At 36.6% G+C, this 22,346-nt stretch overlaps 2 protein-coding genes across 2 annotated transcripts; both read left to right on the top strand.

The window, feature by feature from the left end:
* Window positions 1-12,267: 12,267 nt before the first annotated feature.
* On the top strand, window positions 12,268-15,682 carry LOC126888586 (E3 SUMO-protein ligase KIAA1586-like). The gene is made up of 4 exons (XM_050656936.1): window positions 12,268-12,295; window positions 12,344-12,524; window positions 14,328-15,568; window positions 15,645-15,682. Exons 1-4 carry the CDS (start codon window positions 12,268-12,270, stop codon window positions 15,680-15,682), a joined length of 1,488 nt encoding a protein of 495 aa, XP_050512893.1.
* Window positions 15,683-15,723: 41 nt separating this feature from the next.
* Window positions 15,724-16,497, top strand: LOC126888585 (E3 SUMO-protein ligase KIAA1586-like). Its single transcript, XM_050656935.1, has one exon. The coding sequence runs from the start codon at window positions 15,724-15,726 to the stop codon at window positions 16,495-16,497; it is 774 nt and encodes a 257-aa protein (XP_050512892.1).
* Window positions 16,498-22,346: the final 5,849 nt, after the last annotated feature.

The raw sequence follows: 22,346 nt of genomic DNA, 5'->3' as shown, positions 1-22,346 counted from the left end.
TTTCTCATTTTAAACATGAGCAAAAAGTAAAGGGAAGAAGAAATAATTGAGGAACTTTTTAGAAGCAATAGTATAGAAAAACCGACCATTAAAACTGGAACAAAAACCAATCTCAGGTAACCTTGAACTGTTTTGAGTGTGAATACATGGACAAATGACATTGAAATGATTTATTTGAGGAAATATCTGTAAAAATATATTGAATTTATAAAAATATTGGAGGTTCAATAAATTTAAAACCTACAGAGAAATGATAATTATTTCTAATATTAATTGAGAATTGCATATGTTTGGTTATGTCTAACCAAAAAATATATTAATATATAATTTTCCTTGAATGAATATTCAATAATCGAAATAATCTACATAAAATCCAAATAATGAGTTGACTAAGAAATTTAACAATGAACCTAATATCTCAAAGGTTCCATCACAAAAACCAAGGCTATACATAAAAAATTACTATGAAAAAGTAGATCTCACCGAATGATTCCTATTTATACTCCAACAGGAGTTGTCACCCACATGTCTCCTCACTCGAGACAATCCCTGGTGGTAACTTTTTACTTTACGTTAAATTTCTTATGTGATAAAATAAGTTGGAGGAAATCATCCGCCATTCTATATGGTATATCTATTCGACACCACAGCTCACAGTCAAGTAAAGAACGAGAGGCGTTTCTCCGCCAAGGTAAACGTCAAATTCTCTCAGAACCCGAATAATTCTCGATAGGTGGAGTACGTTCCATCACCGAGGTATGACGTCACCTCAGTGGTCCTATACGAGAATTTAAATGAGAGACCGAGGGAAAATAATAATAATAATTATTAAAGAGCTACTTTCGTAACGTGACCGTTACAATATCACATCACCATCCTCTGTGGTAAGCATTGAAATTTCCTGCTAGTACCATGGTCTCTGCAGAATTCATCATAGCCTCAATATTTTCAAGATCTAGATCGCTGGCTCTTCTCCTAAGAAGAGAAAAAGAGAAAAATATTAGTATTACCTATTTTAATACCCAAATTTTCAAAAATTGAGCAGTTACCACTAGCTGGTTCCATTCAAGGTTATTTTTGATATAAAATGCTACTCCGATGTGGTTAGCCTCATCCCTTTTTCCATAGCCATCGAATATGATTCTTGGAAGTTAAGTTGTTGTCATGAAAATTATTTTTCTGGCGGATTTTCTGACGAAAATCCGAAAAGTGCAATGACTTTTCGGATTTTGCGCAATCGCAAAGTGCACAGTCCAATTCAGAATTCAGCACATCGGGAGCATCTCTCACACACGGCAAAAGCCGCTGATTGGCTTAAAATTTGAAAAGTCCAATTCGAACACGGTTTAACATCGCCAATTTGTTTTCTGACATGGAAAGTGCAACTCGACGTCATAATCAAAGAAATCTCCGCAATAAAAAGTCGTCGATTTTCTGCCAGAGGCAGTTCGTTTCACCTCGTCATTGAAGACTTCTAGGTTCGAAAGTTATAAATACATGTAGAAACTGCGTTTTAGTTCGTATACAGTTGAGTCCATGATTCTTTACCCGTGCGTCATCATCATTTAAAGCATACGAAATAAGTCGGGAATCTATTCCACACAACAGCAAGTGACAGAAAGTGGGTACTGCTCCGATCACGGATTATCCAGAGGTGGCCAAACTGTGGCTCGCGAGCCACATGTGGCTCTTTGAAGGATTATTGCTCTCAATAAATGTTCCTGAATTACTTTTAATTGTTGTATTTTAAAATGTCTTAAATTACTGACAAAAAATATAAAAGACTAAGTATAACATCAGGACTTGGACAAGGAGACCATATCACTGTTGCTGTTCAATTTGGTAGAAATGTAATAAGTAAAATACCATCTGAGCTGACAGGATAATTTGCGAATCGACGATCAAAACGATTGTTGGCCTTTGCTGGTGATATTATAGGTGCAGTCGCCCATTCTACAAAAGACGTGAGGTAGGTGTTTTCACAAATCGAGTTAGAAACAGGTATTCTGGACCTTCGAATAAATAAAGAGAAGATGAAATACATGCTAGTAACCGAAAATCCAAGACCAAGAGTTAGGCAGAACATAACTATTAATGACCACATCTTCTAAGTAGTAAAAGAGTTTAAATATCTAGGGGCGGTAATCACAGATGACAACCACATAATAAAAAGAGGTCTCAGCAAGGATAGCTGCGTGGAATAGGGCAATATACTCCCTATCAGCATTACTAAGATCTAAGTTGCTAAAAAGACAATCTAAATTAAGACTGTACAGCCAATTATTCGCCCAATTGTTACATATGGAAGTGAAACATGGACTCTACATAAAGGGAAATAAATCTTCTTCGTCAGATGCAAATCCACTAATGGATGTTCGCCGTCACATTTTCCGTTAACTCTCTGTTTCTTGCAATATGTATCAGAGATTTTATGTCGTCAATCCCTGCCCATTGCCTTATGTTTCGAAGGCAAAACATTTTCTTGCATCCCATTCCCCTCTTGCCTTCAATTTTACCCTCGATAATAAGTTGGAGGAACTGGTATTTCTCATTTCGCATGATGTGACCCATATACACCTTTTCCTTTTCTTGATGTTTTCGAAAAGTTGGCGTTCTTGGTTGATTCTTTTAAGGACATCTACATTTGTGGCTTTCGCTGTCCATTGTATCTTTAGCATACGACGATAAAGCCACTCTCTTGAAAGCTTCTAATCTGTTTATATCCCTCGTTTTGAGTGTCCAGCCCTCTACGCCATATAGCAGCATCGACCATACGTAGCATTTAGTAAACCTTAGTCTCGGTTCGAACTCTGAACAGGTCAGTACCTTCCTGAATTTTACGAAAGCTTGTTGAGCTTGCTCAATGCGACATTTTACTTCCCTGTCCGATGCCTAGTCTTCAAAAAGCCACGTTCTCAGGTATTTAAATTTGCTCACTCTTTCAATGGACTTGGTATTCAGTGTTATGGTGAAGTTTTTAAGTGCATCCAAGTTTCTGGAGATGATCATCAATTCGATCTTTTTCATATTAATCTGTAATCCCATTCGCTTACTGTATTCTCCGATTATAGTGACACGTTGTTGAAGATCGACTATGTTGTCACATTAAATAAATAAGTTGCTGGTATTTGAAAGCAAAGTTCTCAGAATGATATTTGGCCCTCAAAGAGATGAATTGACAGGACAGGTACTTAAAACATCGTCAGATATATAAAAGCTAAGATAAAATGGGCAGGTAATGTGGTAGATCAAAGGAAGATAGAGTGGTAAAGACGGTGTTTTGGAGAGATGATAGGATCATCAGAGACGGATCAAAGTATTCTGAATTAGTAAAGACTGCTATATAGTAGAATTATTTGCATATTTGAGACAACGATGTGAACCATTTTATTTCACTTTAAAGTTCGTGAAATCCAAACAGTGAGAAAAAAATTTAATACCTTTTTACACTTTTTAGATAATTGTTTAATTGAGGCTCGCGAAAAATTTCAAATTTTGAAAAATGGCTCGGACTATCAAGGAGCTTGGCCACCGCTGGATACTATAAAATTTGACGTTATCAAATAAACAGAATTTAAAATTTTGGTGCAGAATTACAGCTACATTTGAAGTAGCTTAATAAATTCTTTGAATAATATTAGTGACTTTAAATATTTGTTATAATATAAATATTTGAAGATAAAATATTTTCTTTTTGTTATTTATTTCACTTTTACGGAAACTTAAACAAAACCATTCCTTAAGTGTGAATGAGGTTAACTTTGTATGTAAATTAATGGCAAGATAAAATACACCAGAAAATTTCCAACTCCAGTATAAACATGGTTGTAAAAAAATTGTTTGCTTAATATAAATAACTTCTAAATGCAAAAACAGGACAAAAAACAGCAAAAAAATCCAACAAACTGACAGTGACAAGTAAACAAACCAGAACCCTCAGAAATTGTACTTAAAATCTGAAAACATCCGTAAGCATCTTTTTTATACCTATCTCTTTTCGATGTACTGAGTCTAGAGCGATTATAAAAATATCTGGTTTGCCTTTAGTTTCGTGCGTGGAAGACAATGATGCTGGATAAAAAGTATGTGTTTTATCTCGCCAGGTATTAATGACTCACGGGTAAAGAATCCTGAACTCAACTCTATGTATTGAGATTTTAATATTGATATTTTTCTTGTGTACTATTTCTTATAGAATCTCTGCTTGCAGACCAAGCGCTTGAATAGTACTCCATTTACTTGCTATTTTATTACTGTATTGTTATTTTACTGTTTGAAAATTGTTCTTGTGGCATTCCTACGTCGTAAGTTATGTATTTGTGCTACTTACCCATTTAGTATACATATTTACTGCTATGCTATCTACATTTTACTGTTTGTAAATTGTTCTTGTGGCATTCCCACGCCGGTCGTAGGTTAAGTACTTATACTCTTTATCCATTTCAAATATTTATCGCTGCTTTATTATTGCATATTTACTCTCTGTACCAAAATTGCTTGCTTGGGCCCCAAGTTATTGTACCAAGCCCCACTGAGCTCGGTCCAATGACTTGGTGCTCAAAAATTTTATGATTTTTTTGTTTTTTATGACTTTTTTGGTGGCTTACGCCTTTTTTGTTTTTTTGTTTTTTTTGTTTGGCTTGCGCCTTTTACTCTATTTTCTTACCTAGTCGTGGTGTTGGACCTACGCTTGGGTTGTGTGTTTCTTCGGCACTTGGTGTTTCGAGCTACGAACTGACTACTACTTTCACTTTTACTTTTTCTTTTACTTTGTCACTCTTTGTTTGCTTTATTCGATTCACTTTATTCCACTATTTGTTGTTTAGGACGTTTGTGCTTCCATCGGTGGAACGCGTCATACCCTAGCATCTCTCGCAGTATGTGACTTGGGTGGTGCTCCAGCTCCCCGAATTTGACCCTTGCCTTATCTATAATCATTTCGGTGGCTCTCACCTGTTGAAGTTCTCTAAATAGGAATTTTTCTGCGACGTATCTTGGGACTCTGGTTGCTTCTCTTAAGCTGCTATTGTGGATCGCTTGTATCTTCTTTTTGTGGGTGTTGCATACTTGTCCCCATGCGAGAGATGCCTATGTTAAAAAGTTCGTAGACCACGCACTCAAGGATTTGCCCATTTATATTAACATATGCCGGTTTTAGTGATATTTCCACTACTTGATCGCACATTTTAACCACTACGGACTTGCGATATTTCTCTCACAATTTACAATAATTTAGTAGATTCCCATATACGAGTCAAATACGCTAATACATCGAAAACGCCAACGCATTTTCTTTTGACGATACGGAAACGAAATCTACCCTTCAGTCGAGATACGCAGACTGTAGCAAGTCCGAGGGACCCAATAATACCGAACTGCGCCCAATCAGTGCCCCTCGTCAACATGGCGCCCAAATAAAAGATGAATCCACGATCCAAGCTCAAAATCCATCCTCGGAAGCGTGGATGAATACGTTACTACAATCTCTGACAGCCCTGCCAATGGTACCAAAACAACCAAAGATATAGAGCTTCAAGTCCCCCAGATAGTCCAAGTAATGAAGCTTAAAATAGGACAAAACCTCGCAATTTTTACAGAATGGATCGATTTGCTTGAAAAGTTGAAAATAAATAGTGGATAGTCCAAGGATAAAAATCTATATGATACCGAAAGGCGCTTTTACCATGGGGGTGGTTGCCACTCCATCTCGGGGGTGGAAGTTTTTTATATTTTGACCACAAAATTTGGCAAAAACATTAATTTAAAGCCAAAAACGTTCTATACATTTTTTGATAAAATTAACAGTTTTCGATTTATTCGCTATCGAAAGTGTCAGTTTTATATGTTTTTAATAAGTTTTCTGCTAATAACTCAAAAAGTTTTGGTTTTATCAAAACAACTGTACTTGATAAAAATGTACCTTTTGAAAAAATAAACAAAATCGTGTTGGTTAATTTTCTTTAAGACTAATGGTAATGGAGCTAAACTTTATTACATGTTAACTCTTCTTCGTCAAATGCTAAATATTGTAGATTCAAAGTCAAAAGACGGGATAACTATGCATTTTTTCGAGGATAACTTGTTTAAACTAATTTAATGTATTTAAAAATATCTATCTCCAGAAATAAAAAAAGCCTCTAGCTCAAAAATTAAGTGACTTATAAATAAAAGAATGTCAGTTCCTACTTTTTTTCAGAGAAAAAGTGATCGGCAGCAACCCCCTAATCACCATCCTAATTAAAATTAGTCTTTGGCCTTATTTGATTTTCTTTATTTATGTATTATCAAGAGGTTCTAAAAGTTTGAGCGGCTTAGAGTTATTAGTTTAAAAAAAAATGCGGTTAAAAGCGAATAACGAATTTTTGTAGTTTGGAAAAAATAGCCTTTTCTTCAGAATAGAAAGATTAGCATCAGAGATACGAAGAAATGTTTAGATATGAAATTGTAGCTTATTTACTTCCCAAGAAACTGGTTTGCAAAAATTTTTTCTGTGCCAAAAATTAAGTGAGCTATTGACAATTAAAGCTTTTAATAACATGCAAAAACCACCTTTACCAACCCTTTCAAAGTCACCTCTTTTTGCGATTAAGGATTTTAAAAATATTTAATATGAAAACCCTTATAGAACTTGTAAAAATCTACCTAATTCTTTTTTACCAAACTTTCTAGGACAAAAAATAAAAAAGTTACGGTAAAAAATCAATACATTTCTTTGAAAAAAAAAAGAAATCAAATTGGAAGCATGATAATGTAAGTTGGTGGTGTCTTTAGTCATTGGCTTTATTTATTCTTCTTTATTTATGTGTTATTAATAGATTCTAAAAGTTTCATTGGCTTAGAATGATTAGTTTTTAAAAAATTGAATTAAAACCGAATAACGAATTTTTGTAGTTTGGTAAAAAAGGCCATTTTCTTCAGAACAGAAAGATTAGCATCAGATATACGAAAAATATTTAAGTATGAGATTGCACGTGATTTAGTTCCCGAGAGCTTGGTTTGAAAAATTTTTTTCTAAGACAAAAATTGAGTGAATCCTAAATGAGTATATAAAAAAACATTGATTTTTTGATTGGTATAAAACTGACACTTTCGATAGCGAATAAATCGAAAACTGTTAATTTTATCAAAAAAATGTATAGAACATTTTTGCTTAGAATGAACGTTTTTATCAACTTTTGCGGTCAAAATATAATAAAAATTTCCACCCTCGGGATGGGGAGGCAACCACCCCCATGGTAAAAGCGCCTTTCAGCACCATATAGATTTTGATCCTTGGACTATCCACTGCTTATTCTCAAATTTTCAAGCGAATGGATCCATTCAGTAAAAATTGCGAGGTGAAAAGCTTCGGTTCCTGGACTAATGTTCGAATGGCGAGAGACAAAGACACTAGTACATTTGCTGAACAAAGCTGAGAAATTCCTGAGAAAATATGAAGTCGACGAGGAAAACTGGGTGGACTACCTGACGGCCAATTCACTTCACAGTTATGATGCTAAGATATGGGCAGAGAGTCACAATTCAGCCGAGATCAGACCTTCAAGAGTCATTTCTTAGAAAAATATTCGGCGACCCAGCTCTACTGTCATCCCTCACGGTAAAACTTTACGACCAAGTCCAACGGAAGGAACCAGCCAAGGACTTCATCACAAGGAAAACTGTCTCCTTCAAACGAATGCTGTCACACACCTCAGGGGAGCAAAGGTGCAGAGTAATTGAAAACCAACTGCGTTCACATCTGTCTGAGACTCGCAATGCCTAAGACGGAGGACAGCCTAAGAGTGATAGCCAAAGGAATGGAAGGAGACGCCCAGTACAGCAGAGATATCCTGAATCAACTACCAACTAACAGGTGCACCAACTAACTCCTATTGACGAACTGATGCCCCAACTGAATCCCATCTCCAATGGTCGATAACAGCAGGACTCCCAAATCTCAACGGAAGGATCAACAGAACCAGAATCAAAGTACTGATTGCCACCGGAGCATATGGAGACATATTAAACCAAAGACTGATCCATACGAGGGACCTGCAGACGATTAAGCTGGCGTATACGGACAGTACGTCCTCCAGCCTAGGGAATGCCGATATCGACATCTCGATGGACAACAATAGTACTGGAGAGCCTGACCGACGTTGTACTTGGTATGCCATGGTTAGAACAGCAGGAAGCCAACGTAGACATCCCACGAAAATATCTACACATAGGTACCAACACCACAACCGCAATCTACTGGAAGAACCAGGACAACCAACACACTCACACACAACGATTAGAAGCGAACTAGGCTCTAACCTTCACCTTTCATAATCCAGCATTACTGAAAATAGTCAAGAAGCTAATCCAACAGTACAACTATGAACTCGACCGTCTAGATCAGCTAACTACAAAACTACAGAAATGAAAATCGGGCTCATAGACACACGACCAACGTCAAACCATACAAATACTCTATTTCAAAGAAGAGGATCATGTTCCACAAAGTGAAGGATATGCTAGCAGCAGGGGTCATCCGGCCAAGCAAATCACCCTATAACAGCCCGGTGGTCATTGTGAGGAGGAAGGATGGTACTCCTCGTTTCTGCGTGGACTACAGAAAACTGAATGAACTCACGATCGACGAAGCCTGCAGGCTTCGACATCGACTTCGACCCATTCACGACAATAGTAAGGAAATAGGCACAACAAAGATCTTCACGTTGGACCTGAAGATTGGATTTTGGCAAATCCCTATTTAGGAAGATTCCAGCCCAAAGTCAGCCTTCAGCCTACAGTGTGGGTCAGCATACGAATTTACAGTGATACCTTTTGGAATCAAGAATAGATCAGCTGTATTCCAGAAGCTAGCAACAACCGTATTTGCTGGATACATTGACAAATTCGTGGATGCCATGGATGACAAGATTCTCCCAAGACCGGACAGAAAACCAGAAACATCTACATCTGGAGTTAGAAATACTTCGAACGCACATATTATGAACATCATTGAAGAAGTGTAAGTATGCCACAGGCGAATAGGAGTATCTGGGATCCAAAATCACATCGACCAATATACAACCCTTGGGAAAGCACGAGAAAATCAAAGGATTTGATACACCCAAGACCATAAAACAAGGAAAGTTAATGGCAAAAACTCGCAAAATAAATGTGAATATAAAAAGAAATATTATATAAAATGATGAAGGGTAACCGTATTTACGTATTTCGGACTTATGGCCCTCTTCAGTACGGTATAGCCAAATTAGAAAAGGAGTATGTTAACTTAGGAAAGAATAACTAGGGGAGCTATGTTACCATTTTTGGTAATATTGTTAGAAGACACTGTCATTTAAGGGCGAAAACTAACACTGTCAACGAGGTAAAGCTATCTGACGAGATGGAAAGTCATAACGTTATTAAATAAATCAAGTCAATTTATTTTTAAATCGTGTTTGATTTCAATATACCGCGTAGAAGATTTATTGATAATGAATAAGAAAACCTTATAATTTTCGTCAGAAGATGAAGGAAAGTTATTGGAATAGACAGGAGTGGCGACTTCACTGCGAACCGATCAAGATCCACAAGTTATTGAAGAGTCAATTATGATGATGATTATAATACATTTTAAAATAGATTACTTTAAAACGTATATACAGTAAGCGCCACTCTACTAGATACATAGGAACATTGAGGTATTACCTTCCTGGACCCTTCACTTGTTGCAATTTTTATTTTTATTTTAAGCTAAATAAATACATTAAAGTACCATACGAATAAAACAGGCCCTGTAGTATTTAGCCCTTAACTACAGACATCCCAATATTAGCACGTAATTACAGATCCCCGGTATTTTTTACCGGCCATTATAAAATAGAGTCAAAATATAAAGTTAATAATAAAAAACAAAAAAATTTTGCATTATGAGTTTTCATGGAGTCTCTGGATATGGGAAAAATGGTAAAACCAGTGATTTTAATAATATAATACAAGATTTTTGAAGAATAATCTATTAAACTAGAATTTTGGTAACATTTTTGGTCTATTGAAACAAACGGCCATAAATGCTATGAAAAAAAATTTAGACTTTTTTTAACAAATAAACGTAACATAGAATCACAAAGGAAACATAAAATAGCATTCACAAAAATTTTTACATCCATGAGAAAAAATCGACAAGGGGTAAAATTATCACAAAATTAAATGACAATTCCATTTTTGCAAAGTGGCCTCAAAATTTTTATCGTCAAATTTAACCTTCATTGAAGGTCCAGGATGACTTCCAGTCCATTTCTTTACTTTTTTCCTACAAACTCCAAAAAATAATATAAACATTTCAGATTTACAAATATAGTACCCATATAAAAATACTTACTTAACACAGACATCCGGTAATTTTTACCGGTTAAGATTTTTGATGTATACTAGAAAAGAAAATATTGACAATACACACTACACGCTTTGACTAGCATTGTTATACAAACTACCCGAGAGGTACAGAAACACATGAACTTGTAAGTGGTGAGGTTACCATGAAATCCACATTTTGGGAATGCCCGCCGGTAAAAAATACCGGATCTCTGTAGTTAAGGGTTAAAAAACACGTTATACGGAATATTATTTAGGAATATTATTTGGAAAAAGAGTTAAGAAAAGTCAATAAAATGCGTCAATAAATGCGTTCGAATACGATTTCTGAAGTTTATTATTACTTAAGATTATCAGCATATAATAATGCAATGGTACATTTTAACTATTTATATATAATTTTTTTTAAAATCACCCAATATACAGAAAATATTCAATTAAATCAAAGTGCTATGAATATGAATAAACTTTAAACAGGTGTTTTACCCCTTTTTCAGGCACAATGACGTCATACGATTCAGATAAGGTGGGGGTTGTGCGTCAATACTTGTTGCAAACTGTGTCAAAGTAGGGAAATAGGTCATCGAATGAGGGACGGGATGCTGCAGGTCTATGACCTGTAGGTTCAGCAGATAGGTAGGTATTCCTGCACCATAATTTTTATCAATTTACATATTTAAAAATATGTGTAAGAGCAATTAATTTCTGCAATATTGTACAAAATAAACATTTTACTGCTTTATTTAGCATAAATAAATGTGTGGCTTATTATTTAAATTTGACTAACTGTTTCATGACGCACAAGAAAAAATATTTTATCTGTTGTGTTAAGAAAAATAATTTCTATTGTCATTTCTTTATCTCTCCGTCGCATCTGGCAAATATCTGTTGCTAGTATGTCGCACTTACTGTTTATTGAATTGTTTGAAAGTTCTCGGCATAATATTTAAGTTGTTTGATGTTTTGGAAAATATTACAGTCAGGGAGTCCACGACTGTTTTCACCATTTACTACTAACAAGCTTATTTTTCGTGAGTAGCTTCATTTTAACGAGACGCTTAACTTTTTTCCTTACAACAATTTCTGTATGTGGTAGATAACAAAGATAGCAGGGATAGTCCAGTTGGCTTAGACGAATAACAGGCCTAACCTTGCATGCCGAGGTGTCCCAAATTTTATTTTTCCAATCTTTAGGGAGTGTCATTAGTAGTGTAAATTTAAATTCTCGACTGAATTTCGCACTTGCGTTAGCCATCAGTTTGATTTTAAACGGGAACGGTTTTTGATCAATATCTCTGCCATTTTTACCTTCTCGACAAAAAGTGCGATACGCTTTAATTACTATTTTTGCTAATTTTATTTTCTTAATTTTTAATAAATTTTCTCAAAACGAAACAACATTAGTCATTTAAAATTCACATGTAATACACAAACCATATGCCAACAAGGTCCGTTGATTTCGAGAAACGAAAATGTTTTTTCAAGGAAACGCTAATTGATTACGATGCCAGATTGCCACACTCTTCATGTCAACTTCTTAAAACACAAAAAGTTCTCATCTTTTAAAACGCAGCTGCAGTAATTTATTGCCCTTCCGGCCATTATCGAAAAACTACAAACCAGTTGACATAATAGTTGGTGGTCCGGCAAGTCAGTCTCTACAAAGCATGCGAACGATTCAGACACACCCTCGCTCTCGCTAACAATACCCTTTCGAGATATAAGCAAAACACGCTTGTTTACCCAAAATAAATAAATATATTACTGTTCGTTGTTACACTTATTTTTAAATAATTCCGTCAACACACACCACCGGAATATTGGTGACACCGAGAATATTTCAAACGCCGCGAAAATTAAAAAAGTAGTGTTAATAATATATTTTTGCCTTTTTTTTAAATACAGTGAACATCGAAAATGACGGACGGTACCAGTGACAATAACAGTACTTCAGTGCTTTAGGATAACAGTACTTCAGTTGATCGGATTTCAGTTAAAATCCCACCGTTCTGGCCCAACGATCCTGAAATATGGTTCCTGCAAGTAGAAAACCAATTTACACTGGCAAACATAAAAAGTGACGCAACAAAATTCAACTACATAGTTGCTAATCTCGAAACAGCTTACATATCAGAAGTTAAATACATCATTGTGTTACCATCAGCTACAGAGAGGTACGTAAAATTAAACCAAGCACCACATCGATACAACACCAGGTCCACCCGTTTTTTCTAAGCCGAGACAATTAGCGCCTGACAAACTGCATGGGTTAAAAAAGACTTTTAAAATCTTCTGCGTCTAGGCATCATAAGACCATCAAAAAGTAACTGGTCTACTCCACTGCATATGGTCCCGAAGAAAGGCGAGGAATGGAGACCCTGTGGAGATTATCGACGTCTAAACCAAAGAACAGTTCCAGATCGATATCCAATTCCGCACATCGAAGATATCTTCTCTACCATAGATTTAGTTAGAACATACAACCAGATACCAGTAGCCACCGAAGACATACCAAAGACCGCCGTTACCACACCATTTAGACTGTACGAGTACTTATGTATCCCTTTTGGTTTACGAAACGCAGGACAGACTTTCCAGCGTTCCATAGACGAGATTTTACGTGGTCTAGATTTCGCCTACGCCTACATCGATGACATTGTCATTGCATCAGAATCCGAAGAGCAGCATATGTCGCATTTGAAAGAAATTTTCAAAAGGCTTAAGCAGTTTGGCGTTGTGATAAACCCAGCAAAGTGTCAATTCGGCAAAAACGACATTACCTTTTTGAGATACACAGTATCAGATGGAGGACTCACACCTCCACAAGAACAATTAGCAGCTGTACAACATTTCACTTAGCCAAAAACAGTGAAAGACATAAGCAGACTTCTAGGTATGTTAAACTTCTACCTAAGGTTCATACCCAATGCATCTGAGCTACAAGCACCACTACATGATGCCCTAAAAGGTAATGTCAAAGAAAAAGCACTAATTGAATGGACACCACAGCGAATCCAAGCCTTTGACAACTGCAAAAACAATTTAGCTAACGCTGCTTTACTGAGCCACCCTGTAAACAATGTTGATATCTCAATCACTTGTGACCAGTGGTGTAGTGGAGCCGGAGCGGTCCGGAGCGTCGCTCCGGCACAGCTTTTGAAGGGAGAGCGGCGCTCCGGCTACGATTTTTTCAATCGAATTTTTTATATAGGACAAAAATAGATCTGAAATTGTTTTATTTAGAAAATGTTGTTTTGTCCTTTACTAAGTAATTTTTACACGTTAGTTATCGTGGTTAATCAGTTAAGGCATACGCAGCTACGATTAGGTAGTTCGTAATTGTAAGCGCAAAAGTTGAGCGAGCGACTGGCAGACGGGATAGTTGATGGATAGACATGGTAGACATCTCAGCGGTCCGCGCCCAGCACTACCGTGTCCGTGTCACCACAACCCTCCCTCCACCACGGAAGGAGGAATAGCCACAACAATATTGAAATATTGTGTCCTTCTTATCTCTCGCCTCTCCCCCTCGATTTCTCTCTAGCTCACTCGACGCTCCGATCACCCGCGCCCCGCCCGAGGAGCGGTAGCGGAGCGAGCTGGCCCTGTACACTGTAGACTGGAGCGATACACACGGCAGTGAGAGCGGCAACAGACTGAGTCGCCGGAGTCGCTTCCCCACCACTGAAATCCACTCCGTAGCTACTGCGCATCTCCAGCCCATCCGGCCATGCTAATTCTGCTCAGTTGTAGTTGCGTCTCGTCTGCTTTGCATAGTGCACGTGCACTGTATATTAATTTAGTGTTTCTGCTCCAATTATTACGTTACGTGTCGCGGATACCTACTGGAAGAGGTGAAATAGTTTTAATAGTTGTGTTATCTTTGCCCAACGTCCAAATCTGTTGACATAAGCTACCTGTAGTATCGCTATGGATAACTCTAAACCTAAACAAAAAACTTTAACCTCATTTTTTAGTGCGTCGGTGAAACGTGAACTAAACACGTTAGGCCTACCTAAAGGAACCAAGCAAGATAAATCCAATGTTGTTTCGGTTGATGAATTAGCGATTGGAAACTCTTTAAATAAAAACGAACAAATAAGTGAACCCAGCACATCAACGAATAAGGAAAAAGAAACAAAATGGCCTGACGTTTGGACAGAAGAGATGTGGACTCGTAAGAAGGAAACTTATCCTTGGATAGATTGCAAAGAAGGTAAATTAGGCTGCAAAGTTTGTTTTGAAGTCACAACTATGGGTGCTTTTAAGAAAGAACACGTTTCTTTAAGTCATGAGTGGCGCACATTTCAAGTTAGCTGTTACGGCTCAAACCGAACTAACCAGCTCAAATCACTTAGAAAAAAAATTATAGAGCACAAACAGTCCAAAGCACATAGTACTGCTCAGGCCATTGTTGAATCCTCTCATAAAAATCCTATTACGCAATTAGTTGATTCTGCAAATACAGCTCACATGGAATCAACTAAAGCTATTTTTAGGTCAGCTTACTACATAGCTAAGAACGACCGACCATATAACGATCATTTCGGTTTATTAGAACTTCAAAAACTAAATGGAGTAGATATCGGTGTAGGCCTTCATTCAAGATACAGTGCTGTAGAAATTATTGATCATATATCAAAAGAGATGAAGTTAAGAATATTGAATAAGGTTAAGGAAGTTTCTGGGAAAATTTCTATCATTATTGATGAATCCACCAGCATAAGTTCAAAGTCAGTACTCATAATTTATTTGAAGTGTGAAATAAGTAAAGAAAAGTCCCCTAACATTTTGTTCTTAGATCTAGTTGAACTTCCTGATCAAAGGGCCGAATCTGTTTTTAACAGTACACTTAAGTGCCTTGAACAATATGGGTTTGACAATGGTTATTTAAAACAGAACTTAGTTTCTTTCACAAGTGACGGGGCTAGTGTTATGTTAGGGAAACACTCAGGAGTGGCAAAGAGGTTTTCAACTTTGTACCCTGATATAATCGTTTGGCACTGTTTAAATCACAGATTGGAATTGGCTATTGGGGACGCAGTCAGCGAAGTGGCCGGAGTGAATCATTTCCAGATATTTATGGACAAACTGTACTCGCTGTACAGCGCCTCTCCAAAAAACAAGCGTGAGTTAAAAGACTGTGCACAAGAACTTGACATTCAGATGAACAAAATCGGAAGAGTGTTGAGCACAAGATGGGTAGCCAGTAGCTTTCGTACCGTTTCGGCTGTGTGGTTTGGCTTTCAAGCTTTGGCAAACCATTTCTCTAAAGCCATAAACGATCCTGACAGAACATCGACTGAAAAAAGCAAATATAGTGGTTTATTAAATAGGCTAACATCTCAGAGTTTTCTACTAAACTTGGCCTTTATGTTTGACATTCTTGCTGAATTGGCTTTGTTATCAGAGAGCTTAGAGAATAGAAACACTTCTATTGTGTATGCAGACAAACTGATAAACAGATCCGTAAGATATTTAGAGCACTTAAAGGAGAAGCCAGGCACGAAAGTTCTGGAAGCACAAATCGCCATAAAAGAAGGAAATTTTGCATCAGTTGTGTTAAAAACTAATCCAAAAATTGTATCGTTCAATGGACAGCAACTTATTTCTAGTGTTATAAATAACCTAAAGCAAAGAATGTTTGTCACCACATTTGATGGGGAAGCCCAATATGAAGATCTTATAAACTCTTTTAAAGTATTAGAACCTGAGTATTGGCCAACCTGCATTCCACCAAGTTTTGGTCAAACTCAAGTAGAGCAACTGTGCAAGAGATTTAAATTGAACGTCAACAAAGCTGTCTCTGCCTACAGAGACTATTTGGACAACAGCCGACAAGTGCCTGATGGATTGCAAGAACTGTTAAACTGCACTAAAATAATACCTTGCAGCTCAGCTGATTGTGAACGGGGTTTGAGTTGTATGAACAATATGGTTACACCATCAAGAAACGCTTTGACTGTTGCTCATATATCATCATTGATGTTCATAAAAATCCAAGGTCCACCTCTCCAAGAATGGCAGCCTGAGACGTACGTTACTAAATGGCTGAGGAGCCACCGGTCTGCAGACGATTCCAGGACAAGAGTTGCAGAAAACCCAAAAAAGAACGCAAAGAAGGATGCATTTTGGCACTTACTTTGAGTATGTATGTTATAATTAATCTGATGTATTTATTATATGTATTTTGTTAAATATACAAGTTATTTGTACTGTATGTAGTTTTTTCAAATAATTCTTAATTTTTTTGGCACAGATTATAATGTTTGTGTGTGTTAAATAATAAAAAATATATATACTAATGTAACTTGTGGGTGTATTTTTTCACAATAATAAATTAATACTACTGAAAATGAAAACTTAGTCATTTACAATATTTGCCTAACTTACACCAGTGTTTTTTTAATTTTTGTCAGCAAGGCTTCCAACTTAAATTATAGAGTTTTTAAGGTAGATTATTATGGTTTGATACCTTAAAAACAGTTTTTAAGGTATCAAACTGTAATAATCTACCTTAAGAAAGTCTTACCATATTTTAAAGTTAAAATTATTCTTTGGAGGAGAATGTGTAGGAGGCCCTACTGTAACTACTATCACTCTAAAAGATCATTAATTAGTTTAATTATTAAACTTTTCAAAACATTTGCCAAAGGGCCTTAAAACTCACGATTTGGGTAGTAGACTAATTTTCAAAAATTTTCCGGTAGAGGTATAGCTCCGGCACAGCTAATTTTACCACTACACCACTGCTTGTGACGCCTCTGATTTTTGTGCTGGAGCTATACTACAACAAAAAACGGATACAGGTACGAAACCTTTAGCTTTCTTTTCTAAGAAATTCTCACCTAGCGAAAAGAAATATAGTGCATACGACAGAGAACTATTAGCTATATATCTAGCCATAAAACACTTCAGATATATGATCGAAGGCAAGGACATAACGATATACACAGATCAGAAACCAATCACCTTCGCCTTTACTCAGAAGCTAGACAGTTCAGATATTTAGACCATATAGGACAGTTTTGCACTAACATTCAACACATTTCTGGATTAACAAATATTGTGGTAGACGCACTATCTCGAGTCAATAGCATCAAGAAAGATATCGACATCATGGACTTAGCTCTCGCACAAAGAACTGATCCAGAACTGAAAACTTTCTTAAGTGAGAAAACATCACTGCAAATGAAGAAAATACGCTTTTCCGAACAAAACGTGAGTTTGTACTGTGACATATCAACATCTACAGCCAGACCATTTGTACCGAAACCACTTCGAATGGCAATTTTTCGCACCATGCATAACCTAGCACATCCCGGAATCAACAGTTCTGTGAAGAAGATCAAACAGCGATATGTCTGGCCATCCATTAAAGCAGATGTGAGAAAATGGACTCGAGCGTGTTTACAGTGCCAAAAATGGAAAATATGGCGCCACATTTTTTCACCTACTGGAAGTTTTCTACCACCTTCCAGCTGATTCGAACATGTCCACATAGACATTATAGTGACGCCGATTTCAGGAGGAAACAGATACTGTCTAACATGCGTCGACCGTTTCACACGTTAGCCAGAAGCTTTCCCGATGCCTAATCAAGAAGCAGACACAGTAGCCAGAACATTTTTTTCTGGTTGGATAGCTCGTTTCGGCACTCCCAAGCGCATCACAACAGATCAAGGCCGAAAATTCGAATCGCATCTCTTCAAATTAATCTGAAAATTAACTGGAACTACCCATTTAAGGACAACAGCCTATCATCCTCAAGCAAATGGTATGGTAGAAAGGTTTCATCGACAGTTAAAAGCAGCGATTCGATGTCATGAAAATATCCGATGGACCGAAAGCCTACCTTCAGTGTTACTGGGCATACGAGCAGCGTGGGGAGAAGATTTAGGTACTTCAGCCGCCAAACTCGTGTACGGAGAGCCATTGTGTTTGCCAGGTGAACTATTGTTTTCATCGCAAAGAAACACCGACGATAGTGCTCACATTTACTTAAAAACGCTTCGAAACCATTTCGAAAATCTACCTAAGCAACCGTCGATCATGGATCCAAAAGCACCTTCATTTTCAAAGACATGAAAACCACCTCTCACGTTTTCGTCCGCCGTGATACAATCAAAAGCAGCTTAGAAAACCCATATCACAGTCCGTTTCCAGTTATTAAGCGAGGTGACAAGACTTTTGTCGTCCGTGTAAATGGAAAAGAAACAACAATTTCCATAGACAAATTGAAACCGGCGTACGAGTTTCACGAAAGTATCCATCACGAGCCAGAAAAAATGACAGTAGCCAGCGAAACAAAGAGCAAACCGAAGAGAAAAGTGATTTTTCTTTCTCCTCGTATAAACATTGCGTTGTTTTATTTTCTGTTATTCTCAATTTTCATCATATGTATGTATTATGTATTATCTATCATCTTATTCTCTTGAACGGGGGTGTATAGCGATACGCTTTAATTACCATTTTTGCTAATTTTATTTTCCTACTTTTTAATAACTTATCTCAAAACGAAACAACATTAGTCATTTAAAATTCACATGTAATACACAAACCATATGCCAACAAGGTCTGTTGATTTCGAGAAACAAAAATGTATCCCTAAACAGATTGTATAAAATTAATGTTTTTTCAAGGAAACACTAATTGATTACGATGCCAGATTGCCACACTCTTCATGTCAACTTCTTAAAATACAAAAAGGTTCTCATCTTTTAAAACGCAGCTGCAGTAATTTATTGCCCTTCTGACCATTATCGCAAAACCGCAAACCAGTTGACATAATAGTTGGTGGTCCGGTAAGTCAGCCTCTACACAGCATGCGAACGATTCGGACACACCCTCGCTCTCGCTAACAATACCCTTTCGAGATATAAGCAAAACACGCTTGTTTACCCAAAATAAATAAATATATTACTGTTCGTTGTTACATTTATTTTTAATTAATTCCGTCAACACACACCACCGGAATAAGTATAACAACTAAAATTGTTGAAAATATGATTTTCTATAATTTTTTTCATTACAATTTTCTTTGTGCGGTCGATATTTTCAGAGTTATGGAGGAAAATAATGAAAGTTGCATGAAAGAGCATAAATATTATTTCCCCCATAAATCTGAAAATATCGACCGCACGAAAAAAATTTCAATGAAAGAAATTATAGAAAATCACATTTTCAACAATTTTTGTTCTCATTCTTTTTGTAGAGAAGTTGAAAATGGCGGAGTTATTAAGCAAAAACGGTTCCAGTTTAAAATCAAAATAGGCTAACGCAACGGCGGAATTCAGTCAAGATTTTAAATTTACACTACTACTGACCCTCCCTAAAGATTAGAAAAATAAAATTTAGGTCTGTTATTCTAACGCGACTGGACTTTCCTTGCTATCCTTGTTATCTGCCACACACGGAAATTGTTGTAAGGGAAAAAGTTGGGCGTCTCGTCAAAATAAAGCTACTCACGAAAAATTAGCTTGTTAGTAGTAAATGGTGAAAATAGGCCTGGGATCTCTGACTATTACACATACATTTAATAATAAAACTTTCAAATAAATTTTCTTTAATAATAATTTTAAATTACTTAGTAGTAAAAAGGCTTTCTCAGACAAAATAGTAGTATCTGTGCATAGAGTCCTATTTAATACCATGTATCATATTATAACCCGACGGAAAAATGCAAAAGAGAAAAACCGAAAAGCCAAACATTCTATGTTGTACCATTTTTCTAAGTAGAATGTAGTGGAATTTGATTATAAATAGTAGTAATTTTGAATCTAGCAGGGTGGAAAATATATCTAAATTATGTATTTTCCGAATATTAGACAGAACTTGAGCGTTCATCATTCCTCCAGAGAATTCTATAACGGTATAAGCATAAAATAATAAATTTGAATGATATTAGATAGGCGGAAGTGAACATATGTTTTAAGGGTATCATAAAAAGCTGTTAAACGACTATGCAACGGAACAACTGCCAAAGTAAAAAAAGAGAGATTGGCTTTGAAGTAAGAAAAGGACTCAAACAAGGATGTTGTCTCTCGCCAACTCTTTTTAAAATATGTGTGTAGGAGAAGGCGACGAAGACATAACGTTGGAGAATGGCGGCTGAATGTTTTCCAGAAGGTAAGTAACTAGAAAATTGGAAAAAAAAGTATTTTGTTGTGATGTAGCCCTTTAAAGGGATTTTTAATAAAAAAAAATTTTATACCTTTTAAAAAGGATTTTTTTTCCAATTTTGTGATTGATGCTATACAGCCAACTAAAGGAAAAACATTTCTTTTTCTTTGTGGATTTTGTAAGTAACTAGGTCCACAGATAACTAAAGACGGAAGACTAGACAAGGCCATAAAAGAAAGAATACGCAGGGAAGGCAAGACACATCCATGCTTCATAGTGTGGTTTAAGACAAGAACATTTCAAAAGAAAATAAAAAAAGATCTTTATATTCATTACCAATAGCATAACAATGACATACGTCAGTGAATATGGCAGATCAAAGATAAAATAGAAAAGATATTTATACCTATAGAGCTGTATTTTTGAAAAAGAGTACCATGAAGATCGAAAAAGGAAAAGTTGCCAAACAAAATAATTAGAGAGATAACGAATGTAAGATACATACTATTAGAAGATATCAAAACTAAACAATTAATGTGGTATGGCCACAAATTTGGTACAACCCATGAACGAGAGAAGACTGTCAAAACAGATTTTGAAAGGGTCACCAAAAAAAAATAAGAAGAAGAACAAAAACCTAGGAAAAGTTGAAGAAAAGGCAATAACAAAAAAATGTAAGGGAGAAAGATTATTTATTTTTTATTTTAACAGTCACTTGATTTTACCACAGACCACAGACGACTGGTTTCGCTTTCTATAACCGGCGTTCTGTGGTAAAATAAAGTGATTGTAAGTCTGTTAATTTGTTTCACTTTACCAAAATTTGAAATGGACTCACATAGGCAACATATTCAACAATTTAGCGGTAGCGCATCCGATTCGCGTCATCAATGCATCAGCGCTCCACACACGCGCTCTCCTTACTTTCCCCTATTACCACACTACTACCAATGAAGGCTAGGAGATAGACCGCCGGAATGATATAAAAAGCTACTTGCTGTAACAGAATGTCGGCGTCTTCGAGTACCAAGTCTCCAAACTAGCCTGGAGCGGAGGCTTGAGGATCAAGCAAGCAACTTCAGTTTCAGTAGGAGGATAGCAGTAATAAAGATCCTCACGCTAGCCTGCATTTGATTCATTTAGGGAATCATGTTGGAGTTCTTGCACCCAGGACTTCCACATGAAGAGCATAGTTAATAACATAATATGGCTGATAGTGTGCGCCTATCGAGAGTCAGACTGCTATAAGGGGGAAAGGGATGGTCTGGAGTATTGGAGCATGTAGTGATTGTTGTTTTATACATCAATTAATATACCTCGCTTCAATGAAATGTTATACCCGAACGCCATTTCAAGGGGTGGACAAATCTCACAGGTTGGATTAAATTAAATTGCTTGCTTGAGAAAGTTAGTATATGGTGAACTGATATGAAGACTCGACTTGTGACCAAAATATTTTGACTCGAGGACAACCAAGCTTTTAACGTATTGAGTTAAAAGGCAAACCACCCAGCGATTTATGACTGATAAATCGCTGTGCTGTTACTTTCTGGCCGGATATTGAGCGGCCTGTTCCATCGACATCCTCGCTCCAACTATCGGTCCTATGCTATCATGTTTGTCATGTCTGTTGACTACATTTATTTTTGTTTACAGATAAATAAAATTAAATTAAATATTATTTTGTTGTTTTTGTTTTATTGTTGTGTTGGTTATGGTTATGGTACATCGGGGCAGGGCAGAGCCGAGAACCTGGCTAGACTCAAATTCGACTCCACCATAATACACTCCAGTACCTGCCCGCTCTTCTGTTCTAGACCCATCTGTGAACCAGGTGAGCCCACTACGACAGCTTATTGTAGGTTCTTATTCTA

The sequence above is a fragment of the Diabrotica virgifera genome, chromosome 7 (assembly GCF_917563875.1).
Source record: "Diabrotica virgifera virgifera chromosome 7, PGI_DIABVI_V3a".
NCBI classification, from domain to species: Eukaryota; Metazoa; Arthropoda; class Insecta; order Coleoptera; family Chrysomelidae; genus Diabrotica; species Diabrotica virgifera.
This window is presented reverse-complemented; position numbering and strand designations above follow the sequence as displayed.